The sequence below is a fragment of the Aquarana catesbeiana genome, linkage group LG10 (assembly GCF_042186555.1).
Source record: "Aquarana catesbeiana isolate 2022-GZ linkage group LG10, ASM4218655v1, whole genome shotgun sequence".
In the NCBI taxonomy this organism is placed as follows: domain Eukaryota; kingdom Metazoa; phylum Chordata; class Amphibia; order Anura; family Ranidae; genus Aquarana; species Aquarana catesbeiana.
The window spans coordinates 17,824,258-17,845,477 of NC_133333.1; the positions used below are offsets into that span (position 1 = coordinate 17,824,258).

Below are 21,220 nucleotides of genomic sequence, written 5' to 3' on the forward strand. Positions count from 1 at the left end.
CAAAACCTTTTTTTTTTTTTTTTTTGGATAGAGTCAGGAAGAGTTAGAACCCCAGTCAGAGCTTTTATTTTATTTTTTGTGTCCTCTTGGGGAAAATACCTTCACTTCCGGTCCTGGAGACACAACGGGAAGCAAGAGAAAATCAAAGAGAAATCCCTTCTAAGTTTTCCCAGGACCTTATTCCCCTTAAAGCGGTAGTAAGCTGCACCATTTTTTTTTTAAACCCTGCAAGGTAAAGGCGTAATGTGCTAATATGATAGGAGTTCAGCTTTAACCTGATCCCCTCCATTGGCAGTGTCATATAATCACACACAAGTGGGCAGGATGGGTCCATTTACTGGCAGCTAACTTACAGTGCCTTGAAAAAATATTCATACCCCTTGAAATTTTCCCCATTTTGTCATGTTACGACCAAAAACATAAATGTAATTTATTGAGAATTTATTTGATAGACCAACAGAAAGTGGCACATAATTGTGAAGTGGAAGGAAAATGATAAATGGTTTTCCAAGATTTTTACAAATAAATAAGTGTGGTGTGCATTTGTATTTAGCCCCCTTTACTCTGATACCCCTAACTAAAATCTAGTGGAATCAATCACCTCCAGAAGTCACCTAATTAATAAATAGAGACCACCTGTGTGTAATTTAATCTCAGTATAAATACAGCTGTTCTGTAAAGCCCTCAGAGGTTTGTTAGAGAACCTTAGTGAACAAATAACATCATGAAGGCCAAGGAACACACCAGAGATACAATTGTGGAGAAGTATAAAGCAGGGTTAGGTTATAACAAAATCTCCCAAGCTTTGAACATCTCACGGAGCTCTGTTTAATCCATCATCCGAAAATGGAAAGAGTATGGCACAACTGCAAACCTACCAAGACATGGCCGTCCACCTAAACTGACCGGCCGGGCAAGGAGAACATTCATCAGAGAAGAGCCAAGAGGTCCATGGTAACTCTGGAGGAGCTGCAGAGATCCACAGCTCAGGTGGGAGAATCTGTCCACAGGACAACTATTAGTCGTGTTCTCCACAAATCTGACCTTTATGAAAGGGTGACAAGAAGAAAGACATAAGAAGTCCTGTTTGTAGTTTGTGAGAAGCCATGTGGAGGACACAGCAAACATGTGGAAGAAGGTGCTCTGGTCAGATGAGACCAAAATTGAATTTTTTGGCCTAAAAGCAAAACGCTATGTGTGGTGGAAAACTAACACTGCACATCACCCTGAACACACCATCCCCACCGTGAAACATGGTGGTGGCAGCATCATGTTGTGGGGAGGCTTTTCTTCAGCAGGGACAAGAAAGCTGGTCAGAGTTGATGAGAAGATGGATGGAGCCAAATACAGGACAATCTTAGAAGAAAACCTTTTAGAGTCTGCAAAAGACTTGAGACTGGGGCGGAGGTTCACCTTCCAGCAGGACAACGACCCGAAACATACAGCCAGAGCTACAATGGAATGGTTTAGATCAAAGCATATTCATGTGTTAGAATGGCCCAGTCAAAGTCCCGACCTAAATCCAACTGAGAATCTGTGGCAAGACTTGAAAATTGCTGTTCACAGACGCTCTCCATCCAATTTGACAGAACTTGAGATATTCTGCAAAGAAGAATGGGCAAAAATGTCCCTCTCTAGATGTGCAAAGCTGGTAGAGACATCCCCAAAAAGACTTGTGGCTGTAATTGCAGTGAAAGGCGGTTCTACAAAATATTGACTCCGGGGGGCGCCATACAAATGTACCCCACACTTTTCACATATTTATGTGTAAAGAAAATTGGAAAACCATTTATAATTTTCCTTCTATCTCACATATATGTGTGACTTTGTGTTGGTCTATCACATAAAATACATTTAGGTTTTTTGGTTGTAACATGACAAAATGTGAAAAACTTCAAGGGGTATGAATACTTTTTCAAGGCACTGTATTTTTTAGTCCAGTCTGACAGCAGACGGGTCTCTGGCTCTCATCTGTGTTTTTCTAATTATACACATTACAATCGTCGCCTGCTGCAGTGTTTTCCTCGTTCGTCACATGAACAACCACGACTGTCAGACAAGCAGATGTCGCCCTCCGGCTGGGGGTGGGGGGGCATGGGGGGGGGCTTGCTGTAACCGTCCGCCTCCTCTCTGCCTCTCTCCCTGCCAGGGGACGTATCTGGAAGCTCTGCAACTGGCAAAAACGAACAGACAGGTGACCGGCGTGCCACACAGCGACCGACTAACGGCAGAAAACGACACGGCTCTTCCCCGCTGAAGTCATGGGATCCCTCTTCCCTCTCCTCTGTCTGTCTGCCCTCCTTTCCCTGGGTGAGTAACATAAAAATAAAAAACTTCCACAGCTAACCACCAATCACAGCCTTGGTTTTTTTTTTTAAAGCGACAGTTATTTTTAGATGAGGCCGATAAGATTTATTACAGTCACACAGCAGGAAATAAAGAGCCTTATCCTTCTGTAATGCCGGCCATACACCGGTAGAATTTCATTCAAACGTTCGTACGGAAATTTATATCGATCAAAAAGATCCTGACTTCTCTGATCCTCCCCTTTTTTCCTCTGTCCCCAATCCATCTCCTGATAGAACAGAGCCTTGGGGGGCACTCTGCACATGCTCAGTTTGGGGTGTATTGCTAGAAAGTTTTTTTTTCTTGGGAGGGTGCATGTCATCAGCATATAGACATGTGCAGAACCAAAAAACGTGTTTAGTTTCGTTTCGCTATTTACATAAATTTGTTTAGTTAAATTCGTTTCATTCATTTAATTTGTTTTCGGAATTTGTTTCATTTTCAAATTGATTCAAATTTTTCGAATTCGGATCAATTCGAAAAGTTTTCAAATCAATTTCAAATAATTTTCGAATTTTCAAACAGTTTTTAAATTGCTAAAAATGTTCTACTTTGAAAAGTTTTCGAATTCGAATATTTTTGCAATTTCCAAAGAGAATAAAATAGAATAGAAAATAAAGGAATAGACTAGAAAAAAATAATTTCTATTCTATTCCTTTATTTTCTATTCTATTTTATTCTCTTTGGAAATTGGAAAACTATTCGAATTCGAATTTCGTCCGAATTTTTTTTTCCGTTATTTCAGATTCGTTTAAATTTGGTACTATTCTAATTCGGAAATTCGGATACATCCGAAAAACGAAAATTCAGCCAAATTTTAATTTGGAACGAAACGAACGTCAGCACTGTCCAGACAGAGGGTCAGGGGTCATGCATTCTCATAGGACAGTCAGAGGTGAATGAAAACTCCTCCTACAAGCTTTAACCAGACACTGATAGAAGTCACAAGACTGCTATATACTGCTGATGAAAAAAGGTATTTAGCAGTTTATATTTACTAAAATAATTGTATTTACATGTTCTGTGTACAGTAGGAGACCAGATATAGTGAATGCAGGGTCCTGGGTTTAGTAACACTTTAATTGTGTGTGAATAAATTCTATTGTATATGGATTATTGTTTGTTTATTCTTATTCTAGATAGCAATTCTATGTTAGCACCTTTTTTGCTCCTGAGGAAGCAGCATGCACGAAACATGTCAAGCTTTTTTTTTGAAGGGATGGTGAAACCCTCTACCATTTGAACGTTGTATCAGTTTTCAATACTGTATTAGTCTATAGCACCACTTGCTGCCAAATCTCGTACCTGTACGTCACAGGTGTCAAACACAAGGCCCGCGGGCCAAATCAGGCCCTCCAGGCCATTTCATGTGGCCCTCGCACCTCTCCTGCAGCTGCAGGAAAGCTCCAGCTCCCCTCCAGACCCTTACTTTCTGCTTTCAAGCAATGCATCCAGCTTCTTCCCAGCAGCAGCATAAGGAAAGGTCGGTGCACTGTGATGTAAGGGAGAGTGGGGGGGCTCAACTTCTGATGGAGGGGTGGCTCTTGACATCTAATCTTACAGATACAACCGCCCCTTTTGAGGGCAATCATAATGCTGATGTGACCCACAATGAAACCCCTGCTGTACGTCATTTGACTTCAAGTGGTTGCACCGGAGTGATGCCTGCAGCTGCACCCCGGTACCATTTTTTTTTAGAGCTGACGGTCGGCTCTCTTGTAATGACAACTGATGCAGCTAAGCAGCCAATCAATTGTTAATACAAGCAGAGGGAGGGGACATCTCCCCCCCCCCACCACTTTCCACCGCTCACCTGGGCTCTCCTGTCCCACCGGTACATCCGCCGGCTGGCTGGAGACCCAAACAAAGCAGGAATCAGCTTTGATCGGGTCTCGGCTATGGTAACCCGGAAGCGACATAATGACATCACTTCCGGTTTACTCAGGATCCAACGGCGTCCGTTTTAAAAAATCGAAAGTATTCAAAAACGCAGATCTTGGCGTCTTAAGGGCAGAGGAGGGATTTTATAGACCCCAGATTCCTCCATAAAGAGTACCTGTCATGTGACTATTACTGTCACAAGAGATGTTTACATTCCTTGTGACAGCAATAAAAGTGATACAAAAAATAAATAAAAGGACAGTGTAAAAAATAAATAAAATAAATAAGAAAAAAAAAAAAAAAAATTTAGGCTGCCCCATCTCTCCGAGCTTGTAAGCAGAAGCGAACACATACGTAAGTGGCACGCACATATCTAACCAGTGTTAAAACCACACATGTGAGGTATGACTAGATGGAGCTGATGATCCTAGTAAGTAAATGTCTTGCACATCAGCTCCATCTAGTGGCCATAATAGAATATTTTGCTGATTCATACATTCTGTTTGAATAGAAAACATTCAACCTGGAGAGAAAATATCCGAGTAACCTTCGTTTTTGCTGAATGCTAATGCAGTCTCACAAAATGAATAGCTCTTCTAATTTTTATTTTTTTTTTAATACATCCCTTGGTATTTGATTTATAATAAATCACCGTTATGGTTTTAAGGGGGAGTACTAATTTTATGCGTAATTGTTTTAAGGGGGAGTACTAATTTTATGAGTCCACTAGGTGGCTCTGCTTTGCTCTTTTGTAAAGCTGCATGCCTGTCTTTCACTTCACCAGGCGGGATTCACTTGTAGCCATAGGGGTGTGTTTATAATAAAAAATCGCAGAGCTATCCATTTTTGTGAAACTGCATGTATATTCTTTATGTGTGAATTGGGGGGAAAAAACAAATGTTATTAGGCTATTTTCTCTCCAGGACGAATGTTTTTCATTCATAAGAGTATAAGCGAGTGAATCAGGATTCAGCCCTGGTTCACAATGCTGTGGCTTCTCATGCGACTTGCTGCGACGTTCGACACAGAAAGTCGCAAAACTTGCTACTCCAGTATTACAAGCTTTGCTCTCGTTTATAGTTTCTGTACTTGCGGTGCGCTGTGATTCATTCTGCTCTGATTGTACGCTGTTAATGACCGCACCTCTGAGTTTGGTATCATTATTTTCTTCTTGTAACATTTCTTGTCTTACAAGACAATAAAAATATGTAACTTAATTAAAAAAAAAAAAAAAAAAGAAAGTTGCAAAAAACACATTCATTTAAATGGGTGCCATCCTAATTGCTGAGACTCAAGTCGCATCGACAAAAAAAAAAGTCTCTGCACTACTTTTCCGTTTCTTCCCTGTGACATGAGTTCCATAGACCGCAATGTAAAAAAACACAAAAGTCGCAAAGAAGTCACTTTCTTTGTCTTATCTTTGGGGCTTTGGTTTGCGACTTCAGAGGGTTCCGTAAGTTTAACACAATGTGTCACGCTCTCCGTCGTTATGATTTTTCCAAAGCCAAAGTCGCAGGAAAGTTGGTTTGACGTTGCAATGCAAAGTCGCACTGGAAGTCGCAGGCCTTTGGGTGCCGCGGCAGTGTGAATCGAGCCTTAGCCATGACAGAGCAGGCAATACAAACAAGGTTTAGCATTAGCAGGAAGCCGGTCCAAAGCAAGGATATTCAGACGAGGCAGGAGGGTTCATGTAGACGGGAAGTGGCCGAAAAAAGACTGGAGGAGATCAGCAGCACTGCTTTGAGAAAAAAAAAAATGATGAAAAAAAAGCTATTTGTCTTATTAGCCACTTGCCCTCTGGACAGTTTATGACCTTCAAGCAGGGGTCCACCTATCTATCGTTTTTTTTTTTTTTTAGTTCATTCACAAACTTTTCTTCTCAGCATTACATACTCACATATTGTGTGTAATATGTCCGCCTGTGTCAGATTTAGTCGGAAAGAATAACTTATATTATTCACTGCAGGCGGTTTCCATCTTCATTGTGGGCATTTGAAGCCCACAAGCATTTATTTCCTGGATGTGGTGAATGCTGTGCTCCCAGCATTCACCGCTCGTTCCCGCACATGCTCAGTGGCATCCTGGGAAGCCTGAGACTAGCTCCCAGGAGTCTGGGAGAGGCTAGAAACACGCCTACTCCCACGGGAGGAGAACCAGGAAGTGCAAAGAAGAATAGAAAAATAAAAGGTAATTACAGCGATTTAAATTTTTTTAAACGGCATGTCAGCATCTAGGCAAGGAAGAGAATACATACAGATATTGTTCAAAATTTGGGTGGAACCCCGCTTTCATGACCAGGCCATTTTTTTTTTTTTGCGATACAGCACTGCATTATTTTAACTGACAATTGCAAGGTCATGTGACGCTGTACCCAAATAAAATTAATGGCTTTTTTTCCCCCCACAAATAGAGCTTTCTTTTGGTGGTATTTGATCACCTCTGCGGCTTTTTTTTTTTTTGTGTTATAAACAAAAAAAAAGATCGACAGTTTTGAGAAAAACAAAAATATTTTTTACTTTCTGCTATAAAACACACCCAATAAAAAAATGTAAAAAATTTAATTTCTTCATTAATTTAGGCCAATATGTATTCTGCTACACATTTTTGGTTAAAAACTCCCATTGATTAATTTGCGCAAAAAATTATAGTGTCTATATATATTTTTTTTTTCATTATTTATTAATTTTTTTACTAGTAAATTTTTTATTATTTCTATTTATTTCTTTCCTTACATTTTTTTAAATATTTCTTTTTTTTTTCTTTTTTAATTTATTTTTAAATGTAAAAAAACCTAATTTCTTCATCAATTTAGGCCAATATGTATTCTGCTACACGTTTTTGGTTAAAAAAATCCCGTTGATTGGTTTGCGCAAAAAATGATAGCGTCTACAAACTATGAGATATATATATTTTTTTTCATTATTATTATTTTTTTTTTACTAGTAAATTTTTGTATTATTTCTATTTATTTTTTCCTTACATTTTTTTTTTTTTAATATTTGTTTTTTTTTTCTTTTATAATTTATTTTCATAAAATGTAAAAAATCAAATTTTCTTCATCAGTTTAGGCCAATATGTATTCTGCTACACGTTTTTGGTTAAAAAAATCCCATTGATTGGTTTGTGCAAAAAAAATTATAGCGTCTACAAACTATGAGATATATTTTTTGTCGCGGCGGACAAATCGGACACTAAAGCCTCATACATACGATCGGATTTTCTGACAGGAAATGTGTGATGACAGGCTGTTGGCAGAAAATCCGACCGTTTGTACACTCCATCGGACAAATGTTGTCGGAAAACAAATAAAATTAGACATGCTATCTGCCAATAGAACCTAACAAAAAAGTGCATTCTATGCATCCAAAAATATAGAAAATATACCAAATCAAATCATTATTATTCAACCAAAAAATAAAATAAAAGCCTCATGCATGTGTCCTGCTTCTTAATATAGGTGGTCAACAATGCCAAGAGTTGGTGAAAGCAGGAGGTCCGTCATCCGGAGATAATTCCGAAAATCATCCGGATTATTCTCCTGGAGCTCCCGCAGCAAAGGCATATGACATAATTGGACACGATTAATAAAGCAACCAATTTTTGGTCCAAGAAATCCTCCTCCTCCTCCTGTTCCTGGACTGGACTTGGGTCAAAGCAATAACTCCAAGGCCAATAATAAATAACACGTTATCTCCTCTGATTCCCGCAACATGGCTGATTGTCGAACGACCGCTCAGGAACGAACTGAAAATCGCGAAATGAAAAGTGCGAAATGAAAAGTGCGAATCAACACTCACCAAACTTCTACTAACAGGAAATTAGCAGAAGGAGCCCAAAGGGTGGCGCTAAAGAGCTGAAAAACCACGTAGTACGTCACTACGTTCGTGTTTATTGGCCAACAATTCCTTGCCGTTTGCATGCAAGACAAAATCAAGGCACGCGCCTTCGGGCAAAAGCGGGCAAAAAGAGGTTTTATGGAAAATCCGATCGTGTGTACGAGGCTTTACTGACGCTTTTTGGGGACCAGTGACACTAATACAGTGATCAGTGCTAAAAATATGCACTGTCACTGTACCAATGACACTGGCTGGGAAGGGGGTTAACATCAGGAGCGATCAAAGGGTTAACTGTGTGCCTAGGGAGTGATTACTAACTGTGAGGGAGGTGCTTGTACTGTGGGAAGGCAGAGATCTGTGTTCTTGCTTAGCAGAAACACAGGATCACTGCCTTGCTTTGTCGCAGAACAGCGATCTGCCTCGTTTACATAGGCAGACCGTCGTTCTGCCTGTCTCCCGAACGATTGGCGGGTCCCATCCAATTTACAGCGGGAGTGGGTCGCCCCAGATCACGTACCTAGTATGTGATCTGGTGCAGGGCGGCCACCTTGCCGCAGTATATCTGCGTGGGGCAGTCAGGAAAAGGTTAAGCTTTGAGAATAAAACGTGGAAGCTGATTGGTTTCTAGGCAGAGCAGCACCAGATTGTGAACTAAAATCTGTTGCAAACTTTAGTGTCGTGAACATTTCTGATTGGCTGCTGTAGTAAACCGATTGCTGCTTCTTGTCTTATTAATTGAAAGTCTATTTTTATTTACTTTTATTTGTTTTTTTTTTTCTTTCTTTTTATTTCTTTTCTTTTCTTTTTTTTATTAATTGTATGTATTTTCTTATTATTTTTATTTTGTTTATTTTTGTTATTTATTTTTATTTTGTATTATTTTTGTTATTTATTTTTATTTTGTCATCATTTAAATAGGACAGCCCAGGAAAGGTCTAGAACAGTGGCTGGGCAATTTCCTGACCTTTAATGTCTTTCAATGGGAAGAATAAAAAAAAATGAAGTGTCCCTTGTACATAGTGTCTGGCTCGTCGGGAAATGGGTTGAGCAATTTTTTTGGCTTCATGCTGGAGAACAGTCTTGCATCTTTAAAAGATTTTACTGCTGGAAGCTGCATCACTGTCAGGACCCTCCCTCCACCCAACATCACTGCACCGTGTGCTCCTCACTGCATCACACCGACACACTGCCCAGCCCTGCTCCGCTCTGCACTCCTCACCATGGGCACCCTGGTAGCACTCACCTGCATCCTCTCCACCCTCATCACCGGGGGTAAGTTCTATGCTCTAGAGGGGAGGCCATGACTTTAATTAAATTGCTATAATGCAGGATTGCCTCTAATAAGTCCCTTAAAATGTATGACGTCATAGGTGCTGTCTTTATATCCTGCATCACACCCCCCCTTGTCAGGTAGACGGGTGTATTCGGTAAGGCAGTGCAGGGATCAGTGGTGTTGTGTAACCAATAGCAGACGCCCTTCTGCCTGGCTACAGCAATAAGAAGCTATAAGGGTTCATTTCTGATTGGATGCTGTGGGAAATCAATTGCAGTCATTTGTCTTATTACTTAATAGTCCATTTTATTTATTTGTATTTATTTTTTATTATTTGTATTTATTTTTCTTTTAATTTTCTTATTGTTTTTATTATTTTTATTTCTTTTTCTTATTTATTTTTATTTTGCTCTTTTAATTTTCATTATTATTGTTATTTCTTGAATTTTTGATAGTCATATTTATTTTTACATTTGTATTTATTTATTTTTTTATTTTTTATTATTTCTATTTATTTTTTGATAGTTATATTTATTTTTACATTTGTATTTATTTTTTTTATTTTTTATTATTTCTATTCATTTTTTGATAGTCATATTTATTTTTACATTTGTATTTATTTATTTTTTATTTTTTATTATTTCCATTTATTTTTTGATAGTTATATTTATTTTTACATTTTGTATTTTTTTTTTTTTTAATATTTCTATTTATTTTTTGATAGTTATATTTATTTTTACATTTGCATTTATTTTTTTTTATTTTTTATTATTTCTATTTATTTTTTTCCTTTCATTTTTTTTTTCAATTTTTTTTAAATGATTTCTATTTATTTTTATTTTTTATTTTCAATTATTTTTGTTTTTCACTACGTTTATTCAATGTCTGTTTTGAGAAATCTTTGCTTTCCTAAAGATTGCATGGTGTATAACACGAAGACAACCTTGATCGGTTGCAGCGAGCCTTTCATCAGTCCTTCTAGTTGCAGGCGGAGGATTTGCATTCTCTTTTCTCTTCCCGGGGATGCTCTGGATCTGTGTTGTATTTTTAGCCTGTGCTGAGTGATGGGGATTCTGCTCATGGCGGTCCCCCCTCTGCAGATGTACGGTGCTCTGCATAGGTGACGGGCTGCAGTCTGCTAAACAGCCCAGACTGCACCAATCACTGCCGGGAAAAGGGAAGGGCTCCGACACCAAACCTGAAATACACCCAGCAAGTCCCAACACCGAGACACACATAGATCGATCATTAGGATTGGCTGGATGCCGGGTCTGGGTGACTTGTGATGGGAAATTATAATTAAAAAAAAGTCATGCATGAAAGTGTGCATGAGACAATCATATAAACATGAGAGAGAGAGAGAGAGAGAGGGAAGGAAGGCAGGAACAGAGAAAGAGAGAGAGAGAAGGGAGGAAGAGAGGGAGAGAGGGAGGGGAAGAATGAAGAGAGAGAGAGAGTAGGGAGGGAGAGAGGGAGGGAAGAAAGGAAAAGAAAAAGAGGATAGAGTAGGAAGGAAGAGAGGGAGGGAAGAAAGGAAGGGAGAGAGAGAGAGAGAGAGGGATAGAAAAGAGAGGGAGGGAGGGACGGAAGGAAGGAAGAGAGAGAGAAGGGAGGGAGGAAAGGAAGAGAGGGAGAGGGAGAAGGATAAAGAAGGGAGGGAGGAAACAAAAGAAGAAAGAGAGAGAGAGGGGAGTAAGAGAGGGAGAGAGGAGGAAGAGAGAGAGAGAGGAAAAGAAGGAAGAGAGAAAAAAAGAGAGAGAGAAGGGAGGAAGAGAGAGAGGGAGGAAAGGAAGGGAGAGAGAGAAGGATAGAGAAGAGAGGGAAGGACGGAAGCAAGGAAGGAAGAGAGAGAGAAGGTAGGAAGAGAGGGATGGATGGAAGGAAGAGAGAGAGAAGGGAGGAAGAGAGGGAGGAAAGGAAGAGACGGAGAAGGATAGAGAAGAGAGGGAGGGAGGGAGGAAGAAAGAGAGAGAGAAGGGAGTAAGAGAGGGAGGGAAGGAAGGAAGGAAGGAAGAGAGAGGGGGAAGAGAGAGAGGGAGGAAAAGAAGGAAGAAAAAAAGAGAGAGAGAGAAGGGAGGAAGAGAGGGAGGGAGGAAAGGAGGAGAGAGAGGAAGAGAGGGAGGTAGGAAAGGAAGCAAGAGAGAGAGGGAAGGATAGAGAGGGAGGGAGGGAGGGAAGGAAGGAGGAAAGAGAGAGAGAGAGAAGGGAGGAAGAGAGGGAAGGAAGAGAGAGAGGAGGAAGGGAGGGAGGAAAGGAAGAAAGAGAGGGAGGGAAGGATAGAGAGGGAGGGAGGGAAGAAAGGAATGAAGGAGCAAAGGGAGAGAGAGAGAGAGAAGGGTGGAAGAGAGGGAGGTAGGGAAGAGAGGGAGAGAAGGAGAAAGATAGAGAAGAGAGGGAGGAAATGGAGGAAGAAAGAGAGAGAGAAGGGAGGAAGAGAGGGAGGGAAGGGAGGAAGGAAGGAAGAGAGAGGGGGAAGAGAAGGAGAGAGGGAGGGAAAGAATGAAGAGAGAGAGAGTAGGGAGGGAGAGGGGGAGGGAAGAAAGGAAAAGAAAGAGAGAAGGAGAGAGAGTAGGAAGGAAGAGAGGGAGGGCGGGAAGGAAGGGAGAGAGAGAGAAGGATAGAAAAGAGGGGGAGGGAGGGACGGAAGGAAGGAAGAGAGAGAAGGGAGGAAGAGAGGGAGGAAAGGAAGAGAGGGAGAGAGTGAAGGATAAAGAAGGGAGGGAGGGAGGAAATGAAAGAAGAGAGAGAGAGAGAGAGAGAGAGAGAGAGAGGGGAGTAAGAGAGAGAGAGGAAAATAAGGAAGAGAGAAATAAAGAAAGAAAGAGAGAGAGCAGGGAGGAAGAGAGGGAGGGAGGAAAGGAAGGGAGAGAGAAGGATAGAGAAGAGAGGGAGGGACAGAAGCAAGAAAGGAAGAGAGAGAGAGAGAAGGGAGGAAGAGAGGGATGAATGGAAGGAAGAGAGAGAGAAGGGAGGAAGAGAGGGATGGATGGAAGGAAGAGAGATAGAAGGGAGGAAGAGAGGGATGGAAGGAAGGAAGGAAGGAAGGAAGGGAGGGAGAGGGGGGAGAGAGAGAGGGAGAGAGAGGGAGGAAAAGAAGGAAGAGTAAAAGAGAGAGAGAATAGAGAGAGAGAGAGAAGGGAGAAAGAGAGGGAGGAAGGGAGGAGAGAGGGGATGAGAGGGAGGTAGGAAAGGAAGCAAGAGAGAGAGAGGGAAGGATAGAGAGGGGGGAGGGAGGGAGGGAGGGAAGAAAGGAGGAAAGGGAGAGAGAGAGAGAGAGAGAGAGAAGGGAGGAAGAGAGGGGAGGAAGAGAGGGAAGGAAGAGAGAGAGGAGGAAGGGAGGGAGGAAAGGAGGCAAGAGAGAGAGGGAAGGATAGAGAGGAAAGGATAGAGAGGAAGGGAGGGAAGAAAGGAATGAAGGAGGAAAGGGAGAGAGAGAGAGAGAGAGAGAGAGAGAGCGAGAAGGGAGGAAGAGAGGGAGGGAGGGAAGAGAGGGAGAGAAGGAGTAAGATAGAGAAGGGAGGGAGGAAATGGAGGAAGAAAGAGAGAGATAAGGGAGTAAGAGAGGGAGGGAAGGGAGGAAGGAAGGAAGGAAGGAAGGAAGGAAGGAAGGAAGGAAGGAAGGAAGGAAGGAAGGAAGGAAGGAAGGAAGGAAGAGAGAGGGGGAAGAGAGAGAGGGAGGAAAAGAAGGAAGAGAAAAAGAGAGAGAGAGAGAGAAGGGAGGAAGAAAGGGAGGGAGGAAAGGAGGAGAGAGAGGAAGAGAGGGAGGAAAGGAAGCAAGAGTGAGAGGGAGGGAGGGAGGAAGTAGTAAAGGGAGAGAGAGAGAGAGAGAGAGAGAGAGAGAGAGAGAGAGAAGGGAGGAATAGAGGGAGGGAGGGAGGAAATGAAGGAAGAGAGAGAGAGGAGGAAGGGAGGGAGAGAGAAAGAAAAAGAGAGAGAGAGAAGGCTAGAGAGGGGAGGAAGAGAGGGAGGGAGGAATGGAAGAGAGGGCGAGAGAAGGGTAGAGAAGGGAGGAAGAGAAGGAGGGAGGAAGGGTGGGAAAGGAAGAAAAGAGAGAGAAAGAAAGAGAGAGAGAAGGATAGAGAAGGAAAATAGAGAATGAAAGGGATAGAGATAGATAGATAGATAGATAGATAGATAGATAGATAGATAGATAGATAGATAGATAGATAGATAGATAGATAGATAGATAGATAGATAGATAGATAGATTCTTTATCCCTTAAAGAAATATTTTATTACTATTATATGTCATGCAGTTTCATTGTCTTTACCCTATTTAAAAAAAATATTTCTATGCAGCATTTAGATTTTTTTATGAATCTTAGGACACAACCCACCTCACCATCCTAGTCTGCTGATTGGTGTATACATTTCTGCCTATGGCCACACCCATTTTATGACCATGGAGTTCTCATAGTGGTATTGCAGGCTTCATTATGACTCAGGAATCTACTCTGATGGTCAGTGGTAATGTCTGCACTATTGCATTAAAGTAGGAATGTTCTATATCCTTCTGGGCTGGGACTTTCCTACTTAAAGTAGAACTTTGCCCATAACAACGTGATAAAAAATAATGTTCCTTAGCAAGGAAAATACATTCCACAATGATAATTATGCTACCGACATTAGTGTGTGCTGTAAATTGCCTCCAGCATTGCTCCTCTTGCTGCAGGCTGCCATTTTGCTGAAGCCCAGGGCCCTTGAGCAGCAGTAAATCTTTAGGCTGTCAGCAGGTCGGCCTCTAAATATTTTGGCAGGGTGAGACAGTGTATTCAAAATAATAAACCAAAGTCAGCGCTAGTCGCTAGAGAGAACTAATGGCAGTTAGCATTAAAAGGTCAATATATAAACCCCAAAAGGAACAGCATAAAAATGCAGCGAGTGTAAGTGGTTCAAAAAAATGTGCACTTACATGTTCACAAAATAATGATAAATCAAGCAAAAAAATAACAATAACTAAAAGTGTTAAAGGGAAAGTCCACAATGAAACAGTCTTACATAGAATCTTCTAATAAAATTCTTACATCTAAAGAAGAATGGTGTCTTGGTCCTTGAATATCCACCACCAAAACCATGTGCAGCACCCTGAGTATCCTCTATACCCAGCACCACTGCACCACTATCCACTCACCAGATGATACTCTACACAACGCAGCTAACCACACATGTGCATAGAGGATCACTCAACTCCTCCAATGCTGACAAGACATAATCTTCCACCACATAAGGAGTTAACCCCGGCGAGGCGTTCTAGGGCACAAAGTGGGGAGCGTCGCTCACACAATGGAGCCGCAAAGTGAAAGCTCATATATAGTCTAGTGCAGGGCTACCAGCCAGGTCTTAAGAGTTACTCCCCACCAGTTGCCCCCCCCCTCCTTCCGATGCGGCGGCACACTCGCCATCAGCTTATTTCCACTTGCCTAATGCGGGCGAATGTGACTATTTTACTATTTTATAGAGGTGTATATAGAGTATATATAGAGTGTATATAGCATATAGAGGTGTATATAGTATACAGAGGTTTATAAAGAGGTGTATAGAGTATATAGAGGTGTGTATAGAGTATATATTACGTGTTTATAGTATATAGAGGTGTATATAGATGTATACAGAGGTGTATATAGTATATAGAGGTGTGTATAGAGCATATATTAAGTGTATATAGTATATAAAGGTGTATATAGATGTATACAGAGGTGTATATAGAGGTGTGTATGTAGTAGTGTATATAGAATATAGATGTATATAGAGTGTATATAGAGGTGTATATAGTATATAGATGTCTATAGAGGCGTATATAGTATATAGAGGTGTATATAGAGTGTATATAGTTTATAGAGTTGTATAGAGTATATATATGTCTATAGAGGTGTATATAGAGTGTATATAGCATATAGAGGTTTTTTTCATAGTATATAGAGGTGTATAAAGAGGTGTGTATATAGTATATAGAGGTGTGTATAGAGTATATATTAAGTGTGTATAGTATATAGAGTTGTAAATAGATGTATACAGAGGTGTATATTGAGGTGTGTATGTAGTAGTGTATATAGAATATAGATGTATATAGAGTGTATATAGTATATAGAGGTGTATAGAGTATATAGATCTCTATAGACGTGTATATAGAGTGTATATAGCATATAGAGGTGTATACAGTGTATATATGTCTATAGAGGTGTATATAAAGTGTATATAGCATATAGAGGTTTATATAGTTTATAGTGGTGTATAAAGAGGTGTATATAGTATATAGAGGTGTGTATAGAGTATATATTAACTGTGTATAGTATATAGAGGTGTATATAGATGTATACAGAGGTGTATATAGAGGTGTGTGTATATAGTAGTGTATATAGAATATAGATGTATATAGAGTGTATATAGTATATAGAGGTTTATATAGTATATAGAGGTGTATAAAGAGGTGTATATAGTATATAGAGGTGTGTATAGAGTATATAGATGTCTATAGAGGTGTATATAGAGTGTATATAGCATATAGAGGTTTATATAGTATATAGAGGTATATAAAGAGGTGTATATAGTATATAGAGGTGTGTATAGAGTATATATTAAGTGTATATAGTATATAGAGGTGTATAAAGATGTATACAGAGGAATATATAGAGGTGTGTATGTAGTATTGTATATAGAATATAGATGCCTATAGAGTGTATATAGTATATAGAGGTGTATAGAGTATATAGATGTCTGTAGAGGTGTATATAGTATATAGAGGTGTATATAGAGTGTATATACTATATATAGGTGTATAGGCGGAGCACAGATCACACAATCACGGATACTATAGTATGGATACTTGATTGTTATACAGATGGAGGGATCGACCCTTCCCTCCGATACAGCTCCACATACTCATTCCCAGCTTATTTCCCCTAGCAATATGCGAGCAGACTAGTGGAAATTTTAAGGGCTGGTGTAGTATCTTAATTAAAAGAGGGCAATAAAGCTGGGTATAAATAGAAACGAATCAGTTTTGCACTACATTCCACTTCGATAGTAGTAAAATCACATTAGTTTTGCTCTAGGAGCGGTCAAACACTAAAAACTGTGCAACAAACACTTACAAAGATGGAATAACATAGAAGGAGAGAAATTGGGACTTTTAAAGCCCATGCATATACAAAATTTAGAAAAATAGAAAATATTTATTGAATTAAAAATACACATGTGAAAAAAAGGTAAAACCACAGTACATCAGTAACAAATATCAACAGAAGTAAATTGTCTCTCTACATGTTTCGCCGTTCACGGCTTCTTCAGGAGATTCTGTTACAATAAACTCTGTGTGTATAGACTGATCACTATAATAGAGAAATATATAAATTTAAAAAACACAATTTGGAAAAAAGAACATACAAAAACAAAACAGCAAACAACAAAGATGGCTCAATCCTCTGAGGATGTGCCTTTGCACGAAACACGTTGGGGCGGAGCTAGGTGTTGAAGTCACATTAGTTTTGCTCTAGGAGCGGTCAAACAATAAAAATTGTGCAACAAACACTTACAAAGATGACTCAATCCTCTGAGGATGTGCCTTTGCACGAAACACGTTGGGGTGGAGCTAGGTGTTGAGGTCACGCTGCCCCCTTCCTTTTCTGGAACCTGCGGCCATATTTGGAAGTGTTTGTTATGCAAATTTTATTGTTAGATCCCTTCTGGAGAAAAACCGATGTGATTTTACCACTGTTGAAGTGGAATATTATGGAAAATTGGTTAGTTTTTAGGGTGCTGATTTTATATTCTGCACAGACCAGTCTAGTGACTTTGCCTGGGCTAACATGACTTTCAAAAACTTCTACTTGAACTCGTAACTTTCTCTTTTTTGTTTTCTCCCTCAGGTCATGCTATTCATTGCACAGTCTGCAGGGCTGAAGGGGGAGACTTTGCTTGTACTGGGGAAGACAAAGAATGTGGAAGAGATAATGTGTGTGCCGCTACCAGCTCAATAACCATGATGGGTATCGTATAACATCTCTTGTGTTCGGTTGGGTTCTCATTATGGCAGATGGTATGAAAGGGCCAGTCCACCCGCAAAGGAAAAATTTCAGCGTTCGACGGATGCTGCAAAGCTAAACTGATGGGCGGAACTCCGCTTTAAAATTTGATATAATGTTTGGGGGTTCTAAGTGGTTTTCTAGCAAAAAAATTATATTACTTTACATGTAGGGGAGGAGTGTCAGAATTGGCCCAGACTCTTAGTGGTTTGGGTTTGCAAAGACATTTAGTGCACACAAAGAAGATTTATATCCTTTAAAGGAACATACTATAGTGAAAATGTCTTCTTCATCTTGTTCATAACCTCTTGCTTTGTTTTCTGTCATCCTGTAGAGGGACACAGTACAAAATCTTTCTCCCGGTACTGCGCAAGACGAAGTAACTGCGGAGCTTCTGGGAGCATTGTGTTCCAGGGAGGATATTTTAAAACAACCACCTCCTGTTGTACCACGGATTACTGCTCCCCCACCACTCCTACGTGTAAGTTAACACTAAGCTGACTCTAGCTGCCATAAAAGGTATTGGGGGTCCTACTAGCCCAGGAGTCCATAGCTTAGGACAGTGTTTCTCAATTCCAGTCCTCAAGGCGCACCAACAGGTCATGTTTTCAGGATTTCCCTCAGATAAAACGGCTGTGGTAATTACTAAGACAGTGAAACTGATCAAATCACATGTGCAAAATAAGGGAAAGCCTGAAAACATGACCTGTTGGTGCGCCTTGAGGACTGGAGTTGAGAAACACTGGCTTAGGAGACCATCCAACCCGAACCTACCCATTGCCTCCTATCCCTATCTAGTCAGTCTTCTTCTTTCTTTTTCTTCATCTTCTTCCTACTTCTACTTCTTCATCCTTCTTCATTCTTCTTCTTCATCCTTCTTCTTCTTCTCTTTTATCTTTTTCTTCATCCTTCTTTCTAGTTTCGTCCTTCTTCTTTCTTTCTTCCTTCTTCTTCTTCTCTTCACTCAGGAATCTTCTATGTGATTCTATGTGATTTTTTCCCCATTCATATCGCTTGATGAAACCATCTAACTGGCTTTTTAAACCCTACTAGATATTCATAGCTGTTGTATAATTCGCTATCTTTCCTCATTTACTGTATACTCTATGGCCAAAATGTTGTGGATTTTGGAGTGTGTTTGTGGGAACCTTTGCACATTAAGCCAAAAGAGCATAGCCAGGTACTGATGCTGGTGAAGACCTCACTCATCCAATTCATCCCAAAGGTGTTCAGTAGGGTTGAGGTTAGTGTTCTGTGTAGGATACTTGAGTTAGTCTACACCAAATTGATCAAACCATGTCTTTATGGAGATGTTGGATAAGAAGATCTGGCATGTTTTAATGATCCCAAAGGTGTCAAGTTGGGTTGAGATCAGGGCTTTGTGCAGAACACTCCAGTTCCTCCACACCAAACTGGTCAAACCATGTCTTTATGGAGCTGGCTTTGTATACAAACTGGTCAAACCATGTCTTTATGGAGCTGGCTTTGTATACAGAGGCACAGTCATGGTGGAACAGAGAAGGACCTTCCCCAAACTGTATGATGTAGCATTAACAGTGCTCTTCATTGGAAACACCGAAGCTCCATCATTTTGAGCCATCATTTTGAGGGGTGTCTAAATACTTGGGGCATATAGTGGTAGATGTGATGGTCAGGTATCCACAAACCCTTGGCTATAGAGTGCATGTGATAAAGGTCTTTAGCCAAATAACATCTCTTTTTTAGACAGCAACTTTTTGTAGACTCACTGTAAACAGCAACAGAGTATTCTGCAACTTCATCATTCAACTATGATTTCATATAGCCATCCCTCTAGTGCAGGGGTCTCCAAACTTTCTAAACAGGGGGCCAGTTTACTGTTCTTCAGACTTTAGGGGGCCAGACTGTGGCCAGTGGTAGTAGAAAATGTCCCGACGTCAGCAAGAAAAAACAATGTCCCTTCTCAGTGTCAGTGGGTGGGATTGTGCCCATCGTTGGTGTCATTGAGAGGATTCATGCCCCATCATTGGTGTCATTGGGCCCAATTGTTGGTGTCATTGGGGGGGAATTGTGCCCCATTGTTGGTGTCATTGGGAGGAATTGTGCCCCTTCACTGGTGTTAATGGGGAGGGGATTATACTCCATTATTGGTATCAGTGGATGAAATAGTGCCCCAAGGGCAGGATAAAAGCAAGCGATGGGCTGCATCTGGCCCCCGGGCCGCAGTTTGGAGACCACTGCTCTAGTGTGTCCATTGTTTAGTGATAAGTCAATGGGGTTGATTTACTAAAGGCATATAGCCTGTTCAGTTTACACATTGCCAAGGAATTTTCCCCAGAGATTAGTGAATGTGGTGAAATTTTACAAAGAATACCCAATCACATGCAAAGAAAATATAAAAAAATTGTATTTTTGTTTGCACATGATTGGATGATGGAAGTCAGAGCTTCGGCTCATTCACTAAGCTCTGAGGAAAATTCCCTTGCAAAGTTAAAATTCTTTTGAATGACTGACAAAGCCCACATCTCTTGCTCACAGTGCCTCAAGATGCCATTCGCCGTAATGGACTGACTTGTGGAAGCTGTACGGCCCTTGACTCTGATTGGTGTCACACTAAGGAAAGAATAGATTGCACCGGAGAGGAAAAAAGATGTATCCTGCAGAGAGATGTGTACTCAGGTACTTTTGTTATTGAAATGAATGTTTTTTTTTTCTTTTTGCTACAGTTAAAAGCAGAGAGCCGGAGACTGACAGCCCCCAGCTCTCTGCTCAGGGAGCTCTAAGAACCGAGCGATCTGTGGTGATTGATCGCTCGTTTCTAAGTCTTAGAGCCGGCGGGGGGACAGATGCAGCATCTACCTAGGTAAGTATGATTAAAAAAAAAAAAACTCAACTCTAATACTTCTCTTTTAACCACTTGCGGACGGCCCACTGTAGATATACTGCGGCAGGGCAGCCGCTCTGCACCAGATCACGTATCCTAGTATGTGATTAGACACTTCCGGGCCTGGGGCACGCCGTCGGCGGCCTGCTCCCACTGTGATTATAGGAAGGCAGGGTGACCCCTGGAAGTAGCACATCTATGGTGTCCTGCTGCAATGAATGGAGTAGCAACCTCAGCCTGGACTCCAACCAGGCCACGATACCAACGCGTTTCAATCTGCCCCCCCGGAGCTTAGTCATGGGGATAGGGAACTCATGCGTACCAGGAGTAACAAGCCTGATCCCTGATAAATGCGTTCCCCTCGTACAAGCATCTCTCCCGCAGTAAGAAAAACACCAGCTAGGCACAGAGTTAACCCTTTGATTTTTTTTTAGCTCTGATCACTGTATTAGTGTCACTGGTCCCCAAAAAAGTGTCAAAAGTGTCAGTTAGGTGTCCGATTTGTCCGCTGTAATATCCATTGTAAGTCGCTGATCGCTGCCAGTACTAGTAAAAAAAATAATTAAATAAAATATCCCACAGTTTGTAGACGCTATAACTTTTTTGCGCAAACCAATCAATATACGCTTATTGGGATTTTTTTTTATCAAAAATATTTTTAAATTTTTTTTATTGGATAAAAAATTAGTTTTTTTTTCAAAACTGTCTTTTTTGTTTATAACGCTAAAAACAAAAACCGCAGAAGGGATCAAATACCACCAAAAAAAAGCTCTATTTGTGGGGGGAAAAAAAGGACATAAATGTTATTTGGGTACAGCATCGGACGACCGCACAATTGTCAATACTTTTTGTAATATAGTGTATCAGGAATATAAAGTGTTGGGGTAACAAACGCTTTAATTGTTCTTGCTGCTGAGCACCCATATGCTGGGTTTCCTTGGTGCCCCCACCTCCTCTGCAGGGTGCACCTATGTCATGTAAAGTGCCCTATATGATATAGT

At 40.6% G+C, this 21,220-nt stretch overlaps 1 protein-coding gene across 2 annotated transcripts in view; it reads left to right on the forward strand.

Annotated features, from left to right (window-relative positions):
• Positions 1-2,135: 2,135 nt before the first annotated feature.
• The window catches only part of LOC141110407 (phospholipase A2 inhibitor and Ly6/PLAUR domain-containing protein-like), a 30,574-nt gene continuing 11,489 nt past the window's right edge, over positions 2,136-21,220 (forward strand). Inside the window, exons 1-4 of one of the 2 annotated variants that reach the window (XM_073601744.1) lie at positions 2,136-2,310; positions 17,201-17,320; positions 17,691-17,837; positions 19,874-20,014. In XM_073601744.1, coding sequence (XP_073457845.1) covers positions 2,262-2,310; positions 17,201-17,320; positions 17,691-17,837; positions 19,874-20,014 — 457 coding nt within the window. In that variant the 5' untranslated portion in view covers positions 2,136-2,261. Of the gene's footprint in view, positions 2,311-9,112; positions 9,336-17,200; positions 17,321-17,690; positions 17,838-19,873; positions 20,015-21,220 lie in introns of those variants that run through there. The other variant, XM_073601743.1, reaches the window with a different exon arrangement.